This window comes from Leopardus geoffroyi, chromosome E3, assembly GCF_018350155.1.
Source record: "Leopardus geoffroyi isolate Oge1 chromosome E3, O.geoffroyi_Oge1_pat1.0, whole genome shotgun sequence".
Taxonomy (NCBI): Eukaryota; Metazoa; Chordata; class Mammalia; order Carnivora; family Felidae; genus Leopardus; species Leopardus geoffroyi.
Genome location: NC_059340.1, coordinates 15,226,456 through 15,239,649, shown reverse-complemented (window position 1 = coordinate 15,239,649; position 13,194 = coordinate 15,226,456). Strand labels below are relative to the sequence as shown.

The 13,194-nt window shown below is 41.9% G+C and overlaps 1 protein-coding gene across 4 annotated transcripts in view; it reads left to right on the top strand.

The window, feature by feature from the left end:
- The window catches only part of LOC123589606 (S-adenosyl-L-methionine-dependent tRNA 4-demethylwyosine synthase TYW1), a 215,797-nt gene that overhangs the window by 103,363 nt on the left and 99,240 nt on the right, over positions 1 to 13,194 (top strand). For all 4 annotated transcript variants that reach the window (XM_045461945.1, XM_045461946.1, XM_045461944.1 and 1 more), the window contains exon 12: positions 10,915 to 11,092. In XM_045461945.1, the coding sequence (XP_045317901.1) occupies positions 10,915 to 11,092 (178 nt within the window). The remainder of the gene's footprint in view (positions 1 to 10,914; positions 11,093 to 13,194) is intronic.

Sequence of the window (13,194 nt, the reverse complement as noted above, 5' to 3'; positions counted from 1 at the left end):
AGGGATACTATTAATAAAAATTCCCTCCACCTGATCCCTAGTGATGTAAAAATTCTGCCCCCCACTTTCTGAATTTCCTGATTCAGTTCTGTTTCACACTTAAAGATATATGATTTTACTGGAGGTTTCTGGTTCTCAGGCTTTAGTGTAAATCAGAATCATCTAGAAGTCCTGTTAGAACACAAATTCCTGGTTTCCTTTTCCAGAGATTGTTCAGTAGATGTGAGCAGGGCCCAGGCATGTGCATTTCTGCAGCTTTCCAGGTGGTGTCAATGTTGTTGAGCTGGGGACCACTTCTTGAGGCCCAATGCTGTAATAGAGGTGGTGGACTCACAAAGTGTTGGCTTGGTGAGGTGATAGCTGCATATACTGAACTGAAATTTGTTAGGTTCCCTGTTAAATCTATGTGTTTGTCTCCACCTACCACTTACAAGCCCTCCTGTCCTGTCCCTTCCTTTGCTGTGCAGTAATAAAAAATGAATTTTAACCAAGGTGTTGGTAAAGGCCCTCTTGTGGTGCTAGCTTCATATGTGGGAGTCTTTCTAAACCCCAGTAATAAGCATTTTGAAGATCAGGCGATTCTTTTCTTTTACGTGAAGAAACTTGTTGTGTCAGGTCACTGCTCCTTGAGATTATATTATAGTACTTCTAATAAGTGCTGTTTTCTTTTTTAGCACACCAAGCAATTCTTCAGTTCTCAGTAGACACTGACTGGGTGTCCTATAAATTTAATTTGGTTCTAACACTGTCTGGAGGTCGCATCAGGCCCTACAGGGTCAGGGTTCCGTCCTGTAAGACTGCCCCACATCAGACCCCAATCTCAAGTCCTGGTTGTTAGCTGTGCTTCTGACTGGCAGTAAATTGGAGGTTCCCACTCCCTGTTCTTTGGATTTGATTAATTTATTGGGGTGGTTCACAGAACTCAGAAACATTCACTTACATTTACCAGTTTATTATAAAGGGTATTTTAGAGGATTCAGATGGACAGCTAGAGGAAGAGGTGACATAAGGCAAAGTCCGCAAACCTCCTAAGCACTGGAGCTTCTGTCCTCGTAGAACTGGAGCGCATCATCGCCCTGGCACTTGGATGCACTCGCTACCCTGGAAGCTCATCAGCTCTTGTTGTTCACGAGTTTTTATAGAGCTTCATACCCTGCCCCCTTTCCCCTCCCAAGAGGTCTGTGGTGTGGTTGAAAATTCCAGCCCTCTAATCACTTGGGCTCTCCGGTGACCAGCCCTGTCCTGGAGGCTATTTAAGGGCCCTAAGTCACCTCATTAGTGTAAACTCGGGTGTGCTCAAAGGGGCTCCTGATGAAAGACAAGAGACGCTACTTTCCGTCAGGAAATCCCAAGGGTTTTAGGAGCTTTCTGCCAGGAACCAGGGCCAAAGACCAAATGTATTGCTTATTATACCTCAGTACTTATTACTGTTCTTATTTTCGTATGAGAAATTGAGAAAAGTAATGCAAATCATGATTAAGATCAATAGTAATTTATTAAGGATAAACAGTCAATGATTATGTCTTTATTTTATTTTTTATGACTTTTCTATGCAAAGTGGACCCATGTGTGTTTGCGGGTGTCGGTGTATGTACTGACTTATTTTTGTACATCTGCAAAGATGCTCATAAATACTTAAATTTGCATCTTGGCTTTAGTCTCAAGCACTTTTTATTTATTTTTTTTAACAAATTACTTTCCCTTGTTTGGATAAACCAATGTCTTTTATCAGTGTTTAGGAAAATTAAATGAAACTGGTGAAGAACTAAGTCTTCACATCTGGTATCGGACCAATAACAGTCATTGTTGATTTAATGAATATTGATTATTGATCTCCAAACAAACCATATGCCTTCTTAAGAAATTTCAAGGTGAAGTCTTGTTTTCTTTTGGATCATGTATTAGTCAGAGTTCTCCAGAGAAACAGTCACCAGGATCATGTGTGTGTGTGTGTGTGTGTGTGTGTGTGTGTGTGTGTGTGGTTGTGTGTGCAGTGATTGAGAGTGAGAGATTGATTTGGGGAACAGGCTCACCTGATTGTGTAGGTTTGGGGTAAACCAGCAGGCTGGAGGCTCGGGGAAAATTGTGGTTCAAATTCAAAGGCAGTCTGCTGGCAGAATCCTTTCTTGCTTGGGCAGAGTCAGTTTCTGTTCTATTAAAGCCTTCAACTGACTGGATGAGGATCATCCACCTTCTAGAGGGCAATCTGCTCTTATACAAAGTCCACTGATTTCAATGTTAATCTCATCCAAAAGACAGCTTCACAGAAACATTCAGAATAATATTTGACCAAATATCTGGGCACTGTGGTTCAGCCAAGTTGACAGATAAAATTAATCATCACAGATCATAACATCAGAAGCTGACACATGCCAGTAATTTATCTTTCGATTCTAGTAAGTTTTATTTTAGTGCCTAAAGAGCCAATTGTACCTTTCAGTAATGGGACGATGACCGTGAGGACGTGTTTCCCAGACATCTGGCAATCTCCCTGAGCGAGCTGTGTCCCAGGCAGTTTGTGTGGGGAGGAAGCAGCCCTAAGGACGAGGCATTCATTCTTTCATTCTGAGATGTCCTTGATGCAGGATGACAATTTGAGTTTTGATAGTAATTTTTCTGACAGGAACATTTTTGCAAATTCACTTTAAATGGAAATAAGTAATGAATAAATCATAAGGCTGACTTTATTCATGTTAATAGCGTGTTAGGTGAACTCAGAGAGCACATGTTCTTTATTGTCTGCCTTGCTGGTCGGAAGGGCTCGTCCTGTGTAGGCCGGTGTATCTGATCAGTTACCTTGTACTTACCTGCATATCCTGTAATCAGTAGGCATCTCAAATGGTTTGTCTTCAGGTTCCCATGGGGGTAAGAAACAAGAGTTTTAAAAAATGTATATTATCTTGTAGGGGGAAGGTAGAGAATGGATTGCAGAGAGAAAGAATAGAGCGTATCTGTGGACCAGTGAGTCCTGAATAGGGGTTTCAATGCCTACGGGGGAAGGGATGTACGGTACCTATGTTACCACGACAGCAGAACAGCTATTCACATAATCAAAAATAAATTTTCTACAAAGGTTTTCAAATTGGAGCTGGTTGACATTTGTATGCTGACACTGTTCAGGGAGCCAAAGCAGTTTTTCTTTAAAGTAGTAGTAGCAGTAGAAAATGGATTTATATTTGAAGGTGGGGTGGGTGTAGAAAGGCTGACACATGAGCATAAAGGAGGTCTCATTTGTTAAATTTTATGTTTTCACAAAGAGCGAGAGCTCTCTTCATCACCAGTTTTAGGATTGTGGTAACTCTTTGTTGATGCTTTTTATTTCATTCCAAGCTTAACTAAGACATTGGCTTCTCTGAAAATGTCTTATTGCTATAATAATGAAAAAATTTTTTTTTGAAGTTTATTTTTATTTTTGAGTGAGAGCATGCACAGGGTAGGGGCAGAGAGAGAGAGAGAGAGAGGGAGAGAATCCTAAGCAGGCCCAGCACTGTCGGTGCAGAGCCCGATGTGGAGCTCAGACTCGTGAACCGTCAGATCATGACCTGAGCCGAAAGCAAGAGTCCTTCATCTAACCTACTGAGCCACTCAGGTGGCCCTGATTGCTACAAAAATTATCGTACACCTGGCTCTGATACTATAGTATTATAAAAAGGGGGGGGGGGAAGCCCTAAATGTTAAAGGATCAAATACATACTTTGTGAGAATCCAGAGCTCTTCTAGAAAATGGCTGGTGGTCTGTAGCCCTCGACAGACAAACATGTTAATTGTATTCTTGTAAAAAAATCACATAACTTGGGCAAAATAATGGAATTTTAGTGTTTCAGAATATTGGGTATATTTTCTCTTTTCTTGGCTCTCAGCAGAAAGTAATCTAAACCATTCAAATTCGCGGTTGTTTATTTTATTGTAGACATTCATCAGGCAGTGAGATTTTAATTTATAACTTCACTCAGTGGTTATAGTCTAAAGTTTTCTTTTTTTATGAAGCCGAATTCCTCCTGCAGTGAGTGAAATCTCTGTGTTCTAGTTTTCATTCATCCCTAGGGGAGAGGGTGTAAATAAAACCGGTCCCCTTCCTTTCTGAATAGTGAGCCTCAGAGAAAGGATGGTGAGGTTCATACAAGTCACACTACCGCTTCTGAACCCCGTACCCGGGTGCAGTCATGACGTTGGGTCCTGAGTTTGGACTCTACAGATGCAGATACATAACTCTAGATTTCATCTTAGCCCCTGGTGGAGTCTGTTGTCTCTCTTCCCCAAATCTGCGCTCCTCGATAGGGATTGGTCTGGAGAGATGGCTAACCTCGCGTGATGCAATTACTCACCTTCCGAGGCCCTTCAGGAAAGTTCCCCTTTCTTTTCTTCCAAACCCAGATTAGAGTTTCCCTGTTGGAGCGCCAGTGCTATTACCCTGTGCCCCCTTGTGGCTTGAAAAGAGCAAAACAAAATAAGAAACCAAAGGAATTAGGGTATTAGCGGTTTCCTTAGTTGGAATTTGGGTTACATTTTACTATAGGAAACAATTTTGTATTTAATTAGGTAACATTGAAATAGATTTATTAGTACTGTAGTTTTAAGTATATTGCAGATTAATTTGGTGTTTGGGGAGTTTGAATGGTAACTTAATCTTCATTTTAATAATGCTGTATCTGTGGGAATACAAATTTCAGGCTTAAACAGAAATGCTTTAGGAACATTTAAAGACAATTTTCAAAGAATTAAAGCCATTCTTAGTTGGTTATATCCTGCATATCCTGACTACATCCTGTATTTAGATAAGGTTTACTCTTAACTCATTAATCATTTCCCTTAATCCGGCTTGGAGTCCTTTGTTTTTTAGTGTGCTTTTCTAGCCCATGGTGAATACCTGCCCTCTCCCATGGGTCTGGTTCAGTCATTTTATGATTTTATTTTTGTGGAGGATGAGACTTGCTGTGTGGTTGCTTATTCCCTCAGGGTGTCAAGCTTTAGCTGAGTGGCCAGCCTTGAACAGATTTTGAAGATATTCTGAGTTTTTAAATGCTTCCCTTTTGTGCTTCTGTTCTCAGTTCCGAGGGCAATCATTGTCTTTTCAGTTTTTTAATTGAATCATTAAAATATCTTTCTTTTCATGACCTTCATTAGCTTTCCCTTTATACACATGCAAAATTAAGTTTATATTGATTACAAGTGGGTCAGAATTTCAGTGCAGCTCAGCATCTTTTCGGAATGCTGCCTGTCCCCCTCTAAATACTACCGTGGCAGGAGAAATAGTTCCCGGAGAGTGGGGTGGAGGTTTTCTTAGCTCAGTTTCCCAACAGTTCAGCAGTTGGGTGAGTGCACACTCTTTGTCAGGAACGTCCTCAGTCCTGAAAGTGCAAAGATGGAAAAGACATTATTTGTTGCCAGATATTTTTGATCTGTAGTTTAAAACTGAAGTAATGCCAAAGAAATAAAGGGTCTCCAACTGATGGTTTTTACAAACGAGGTATGTTAAAGTACACATCCAGAAGAAACGTGGGGGCGGTGAGGAACAGCATCACCTGCTAATTGTTTTCTCAAGGTTGTTTATGAGAAACCTCGCAGTGGAAGTGACAACAGCAAAGTTATCTATGGCGTTCAAGAGGGGCGGGGTTGGGGGGGGTTCTTAGGAAGATCTTGGCCAGGAGCTATATTGTTACGAGAAGAAAGAAGAGAATGTTTTCTGATTGACCCACACTTTAAAATAGGCATAGGGGCGCCTGGGTGGCTCAGTCGGTTAAGTGTCAGACTTTGGCTCAGGTCATGATCTCGCGGTCCGTGAGTTCGAGCCCTGCGTCGGGCTCTATGCTGACGGCTCAGAGCCTGGAGCCTGCTTCGGATTCTGTGTCTCCCTCTCTCTCTGACCCTCCCCCGTTCATGCTCTGTCTCTCTCTGTCTCAAAAATAAATAAACGTTAAAAAAAAAAAAATAAAATAAAATAGGCATGAATACTCTGTGCTGAGCAATGTATCATGTTTATTTTTGTGTTACTTGGTTTTATTGCTATGACATGAGGATAACACTTCTGGCATCTTAAGTTTCTGCTTTGGCATCTTTGCGTTAGAGAAGGTATGCTTTGTAGTTAATCTGATGGCTGTAGTGATGGTCCAGGATCAGGAAGCTGTTCAGGATAAGAGAAATGTCAGAAACTTGCTAATGGGGGTGGGGGTGGGGGTGGGGAATCAGAACGACAAAGCACATTGTAGTAGTGAAGGGGCTAAGGTTAAGGGAAACATGAGAATAGAGTGTGTGTGTGGGGGGGGTGAGGGGAAGGAGACCCCGTGGGAAGTATCTGTATAGATGTGTTACTGAAATGTAGCATCTGCTGTTCCCTGGACTATTTTCCTGCTCCAAAGCTTCTTTCTATTAGAAATTTAGAGGATGTCTTCTTTTCTGACCTATTTCCTTGAGGACAGTGAAGGCAGGCGGGAAATTGTGTCCCTAAGGGCCTTGTTTCAGGAAAGATCACTATAATAGCCTCTGGCAGTGAGCACGAAATGGAAATCTGCTTTTATGAAGGAGAGAACCACGATTTTATGTCTTCTTCTCAATACCTTACTTTTGAGAAAATTAGGATAAGTTTTAAATCCCGGAATCATTACTCTTAGAAGATTTATCCACAGGGCTTTTTTTCTGTCTTAGTTTTTGTTGTTGTCATTGTGTAAATGGGCAAGTTGATGTTTTTAGTTCAGGCTCTCAGAGAAGATGACAGCCGGTTCCTTTGCTTTTACATCATCCTCCTTCCCCATCTGCTCCTTGGTCGTGTCCTCTGCCGACCCCTCTTGCTTTCTCTGGATACGCAAGTGTCCTAGCGCTCAGTTCTCTTCTCTGTCTACACTCACTGCCCTGGCAGTCTTGTTCAGGCCAGGAATGGAAATACCATATGTTTACCAAAATGTTTGTTTCTACCCAGTTCCTCCAAAATCCAAACTTGAATGTTGGACACTCATTCACACATGTAACATACATTTCAAACCTTACCAGTCTGAGATTGAACACAGGTTATTCCCTCCCTGCAATACCTGTTACCCCCAAGGCTTTTTGTTTGTCTCCTTTGGTGGCGCTCTGTCACTCTGGCCAAAAGCTTTGTAGAAATCATTGACACCTCTCTTTGTCTCATATCCTGCATCCAATCCATTAGAAAGTCCTATTGATTAGATCTTCAGGATCTCTTCCCGCAGCCTCCACTGTCACCACAGCCTTGGAAGCCACCATCTTAGATTATACAATAGCCTCTGGCCAGATGAGCCTGTCTCTTTGCCCCTTTGTTCTCAGCATAGCACCCAGGGGGTTCTATTTAGAGGGAGATTGAGGTTATGCCACTTTTCTCAAAACCCTGCAGTGACTACCCATGTTTCTCAGATTCCCTGGACATGTCAGCATGCTCCCACCATAGGGCCTTTGCTCTGCTGTCTGCTGCCTGGAGTGCCCTTTCCCTCTTTCTTCTCTGGGCCCCCTCCCTCATCCCCTTCAAGTCAGATCTCACATTTTCAGTGAGCTTCGTCTCACCGCCCTTTGTACGAGACGGCCTACCTCTTTGGATCCCCAGTTTTCTTTACCCGGCTGTACATTTTCTGTTCCATATGCTTATCACCTTCTAATATACTAAAGATACGCATGTCCTGTGTGGTAGCCCTTAGCCACATGCGGCCCTTTACATTTTAATTAGTGAAAATTAAATAAAATAAAAAATTTGGTTCATCATCAGTGACGCCACACCACGTTTTAAATGCTCAACAGTCATGTGGCTGGTGGCTGCTGTATTGGATTGAATAGACAGAACGTTTCCATCATCTCAGAACCTTTTCTTGGACCACAGTGGTATAGAATTCACAGATTTATTATGTTTAATGTTTATTCTGTGTCTCTCCCAAGAATATAAGCTTCACAAAGGCAGAGGGTTTTCTCTAAATAGAGAAATTATTTATAAAACAATTTACTATAGAAAACTTGCCTCGAACACTATTTGCACATAGTAGGCAATCAATAAATATATGTTGAATTGAGTGGAATTACCATTTTAATTAAGATAACTGAAAGATTGAATTTCTGTTGCAATTCAAAAAATAAATAATTATTATTGTAATAAAAATATTTGCAGCTAACATTTTTTGAATGCTTCTGTGCTGGGCCTGGTACTGCACTAGGTATTTCAGTGAATTCTCACAAAAGCTCTGTGTGTGTGTGTGTGTGTGTGTGTGTGTGTGTGTGTGTGTGTAAAATCCCCACGTGTAGATCAGGGAATGGGAATAAAGAGGTTGAGTGGCTTGACCAAGGACACAAAGCAGCTTACTGGTAGAACCAGAATTTAGACCTGCTTCACGTGACATCCAGTTAGGGCCTAGCCAGTGCTCAGTTATTCTGAGTTTCAGGTTACTTTTGCAGTTCAGGTTAAATCTGCCCTTCTACTCTTCTGCTCATGAGGGGATTAAAATTAATGATGTTTTTTATGAAAAGGAAATTGTATGCTTAATGCGGAGTTGTTTTGGCAACGTGGAGTTGAGTCAAGAATGAGGTTTTATTTAAAACCTTGATTCACTTGAGTTAAGATCTTTGATTTCAGTCACGTAAAAAACTATTCATTTAAAAATACTGATGTGAAATGTGAAGTACATTCTCAGAATTGCAGTTAGAGAGTGATCAAAGAAGATCTCACCTGCCACATTTATATTGTTCTGATTTTAGCCTGTATTGCGTTAGTTTGATCTCTCAGGTATTTAGTTGCAGTTGCTTATTTCCACATAGAGTGTGTGTGTGTGTGTGTGTGTGTGTGTGTGTGTGTGTGTGTCTCAAGCAGGCTCTGCTCTGTCAGTGCAGAGCCTGGTGTGGGGCTCGAACTCATGAATCCTGAGATCCTGCTGAGCCAATATCAAGAGTTCAATGCTTAACCGACTGAGCCACCCAGGCACCCCTCATTTCCCTTTTTATATTCTTTCCAAGTCTTCCAGATTCTTAGATTGAGGGACTGTCAGGAGTGCCTTCTGCATTAGAAGTAAGAACAGTTTTTCTCAACCCATGCTGTACACTGGAATCAAATGGGGAGTGTTTAAAAAATGCTGGAGTCCCATCTTTCCCAGAGGTTTCAATTTAATTGGTTTGGGATACTACCTGGACATCGAGATTTTTAAAAGTACTCTGGGTAGTTCCAATGTCCAGTGAGGGTTGAAAACTCCCCAAACTTTTGTTTGCACATTGGAATCACCCAGGGAGCATCAGAAGCTGCCGATGCCCGTGCTTCTCCCCCAGGGACCGTGATTTAGTTGGTCTGTGCTGGGGCCTGGGGTTTGGAAGTGTTAAGGTTTCCCAGGTGATTCCAATGGGCAAACACATTTGGGGAGCTCTGGTTTTTTTTCAACGTTTTATTTATTTATTTATTTTTGGGACAGAGAGAGACAGAGCATGAACGGGGGAGGGGCAGAGAGAGAGGGAGACACAGAATCGGAAACAGGCTCCAGGCCCTGAGCCATCAGCCCAGAGCCCGACACGGGGCTCGAACTCACGAACCGTGAGATTGTGACCTGGCTGAAGTCGGACGCTTAACCGACTGCGTCACCCAGGCGCCCCTGGGGAGCTCTGGTTTATGCAGTGGTGTTCGACCTTGGCTACACATGAGGATCACTTGAGGAAGTTTAAATCTCCTGTTATCCTGGCTTATACCCATCCCAATTAAATAGAATCTTTGGTGGTGGACCTAGTTTTTGACATTCCCGGTGATTCTAACATGTAGCCAAAGGTAAGAGCTTCAGGTTTGTTTTTCTCTCCTATATACTTTTGGACCAACTCCATTTAGTTTCACAATGCAGAATACTTGAGGAACGAAGGGGGAAATGACCGGTCTAGAAGAGGCTTTTCCTTATACTGAGTTCATTCCCTTCACCCCCTATATTTTTGTGGTAAAATATACATAACACAAAATTTACCATTGCTGCCATTTTTTAAAATAATTTTTTAAATATTTATTTATATTTGAGAGAGAGACAGACAGAACGTGAATGGGGGAGGGGCAGAAAGAGGTGGAGACAGAATCCGAAGTAGGCTCTAGGTTCTGAGCTGTCAGCACAGAGCCTGATGCAGGGCTCGAACACACGGAGCCGTGAGATCGTGACCTTAGCCGTGAGATGGTGACCTGAGCCGAAGTCGGACGCTTACCCGACTGGGCCACCCAGGTGCCCCTCATTGCAGCCATTTTTAAAGTGTATGACTCAGTGTCATTAGGTACATTGTCAATATTGGGCAGCTGTCAGCAGTATCCATTTTCAGAACTTTGTCATCATCCCTAACAGAAGTTCTGTACCCAAGAAAAAATAACTCCTCGTTTCTCCCTCTTCCCAGCCTCTGATAACCTTCTACTTTCCGTCTCTCTGAATTAGCTTATTCTGGGTGCTTCAGATAAGTGGAAACATACAATATTTGCCCCTATGTGTTGGGCTTATTTCACTTAGCATAGATTCATCCATGTTGTCACCTGTCAGCATTGCAATTCTTTGCAAGGCTGAATAACTTTCCATTGCATGTTTATACTAAATTTTGTTTATCCACTTATCTGTTGATAAACATTTGAGCTCATTTCCTTAAACCAACATGAAAGAATACAGAGCTAAGCAAATTATGGAAAGTAATACGTTCTGCATTTCAGATAATTAGCTATCAAAGTTCATTTCGCCTGCTTGTATTGATGTAGTTTAATTAGTATTAAGACTGAGGATGGGATTGCTGCTTTCTCTGATTTACTAATTCTAGTGTTTCTCCCTCCCAGCCCTTGTTTTGTATTATTTGAATGGTATCACAAATGAATTTTCCTTCTCTAACCAAAGAGCCATTTAGAAAAATTAAAAATCTGTAATTAAGAAAAACAAAAGTGATAGCCTGTCTCTATGCCTTACTGAGCTTGTTCCTTTTCACTATGTTCTCCAGGAGTCCCAGGTGTCAGAGAAGATCGTTTTGAAGAAGGGATGATGGTAAAGCACTGTGCCTTGTCCCTTGTGGGAGAACCCATCATGTACCCAGAAATCAATAGGTTTTTGAAATTACTCCATGAGTGTAAAATCTCCAGTTTCCTGGTCACAAATGCACAATTCCCTGTGGAAATCAGGTGAGACATCCAGCTTATTAAGATATTCTTGGATCTGTGTTTGACTGTGAAATGAAATAGGCAGTAATGTATTCAAAAGGGACTTATCGATTACTAGCTACATACAAATGTTGGCATTTTGGGAACAGAGATGGTCCTACTCTTAAAAATTCATTCTATTAGGGAAGATAACATTAGTAAAAAGAGTAGAGGCACAAATCAATTGCTGGGGAAGTTCAAAAGAGAGTGCAATTTTTTTTTTTTTTTTCCAGATGGGAGAAACAGTAAAACTTCTCAGGGAAGCTATCATTTAATTGGGATCTTGAAGGTAGGAAGCTGTAATTTTTAATAAGAATCTCCCGAGAAAAATAGGAAGTTAGGGTATTTGTGACACCATTATGTAAATATAGTTCTGGACCACAGAGTGTGTGAAGGAGACTGGCAGCTGGAAACCAAGTTGAAAAGGTTGGGGGTAGATTGTAGAGGATTTTAAGTGCTGTTCTTTGGAAAGATCTTGCTTCCTGCAGAGCAGTCTGCCAGCATGGTATAGAATGGGAGAGCCAAAAAGCAGGCAACTAGATAGAGTGTTCTTTTAGGTAAGAGTCATAAAGATGAAAGTAGGACAGTGAGAATGAGGAGTCCTAAAAAAGATATTATTGAGACATAATAGATCAACTTGGCAAACTGCATGGCTCTGAGAGCCCAGCGTATAAGAGGACCAATTAACGACTGGGAAGGTTCCAGCTATGCTGATTGCTAGGATTAGGGGGCCCCAGAGCAGCAGACATCACATAAGGAAGGAACAGGTTTTGTAGGTAAGATGATGAGTTGGTTTGGATGACTTAGAGGGAGCGCTTTCCAGATGGAGATGACCATCTTCTGGGGCCTGGAAATGACCTGTTTTTGTATTTCGCTTGAACTATGCATATATTATAATATGGAAAACATTACATTTTATTTATTTACCTGTGTTTCCCCCATTAGACTGAGTTGCTTGAGACTGGTGCCCCCTGCTTATTTATCTTCATGTCACCAGTATAATGCCTGTAAGTTCTCAGTAGATGGCTGGTGAAATATTGGTGAAATTCCCACATAGGAATAGAAGACAATGAACTTTCAAAATTCAAAGTTGTTTTGTAAATGCTGACCTCTAAAGTACCACATGAAAAAAAAGAAAATAATTGTCAAATATAAAAAGATACTATTGGAGTGACATCAGAGTCATGGCTGCCTGCCTTCTTCCTTTTTTCCCTTGCCTTCCATTTACAAGTAATGAGATATCCGTAACCAAACAAAAACACACCTCTGTGTAGCACACCAGGACACCCAAGAGATTCATTCACGTGTGTACCCAAAAGTGGGTAGATTGGGTGTTGGAGGAGGCTGTGGAGTGAGGGGAGTGGCAGCAGAGGCTGCAGGTACAGGTCTGATAGGGGTGGGGACCACCCTACTGGCAGAGGATGTGGAGGCTGAAAGCATTTGCTACACAGCTGGGGAACGACTGCTGTCTCTGAGAGACCTTGGTGACTGGGGGAAAGGAAAGGGAAAGGAAGAAGGCAGACACAGAACTGGAGAGTTTCCTGCTGTCTGCCCCAGGGGATTTAGGCTAAAGGACTGCCCTGGAGCTCTGGGAACTCCCCACTTTAGGATCCTTTTACCTGGTCACGGGCACACCCACAGCCCCAGGTGCTAAGCACACACCTCCTTCCATTTTGCTGCCCCTGCCCCACCCCACCCTCTTTAAATGCACTGCTCTCCCCACCTTAGTGGGGGAGTCCTCTCTTGCAGGAGAAACCAAAAACTCGTGCTTTAGCACCACCTTCTGGAAGAGAAAAGGAAGACTCCCAATTACCAACCTGTCTAAATTATTAGACTCAAAGTAAAGGCTTGACCTAAGTAAGAAAGGTGTTTCCTACTTCAGATTCAGTGGCAGAGGCACTTATCATGAATCACTATGAAAAATCATGGTAATATGGTATCACAAAAGGAAAATGACAGTTTTCCAGCAACTGGACCCCAAAACACAGACTATTCCAATCTAACTGATGACATAATTTACACTAGCTATTATGACAAAATTCAACAAGCTACAAGAAAACTTAGATAGGCATGAATAGAAGGAG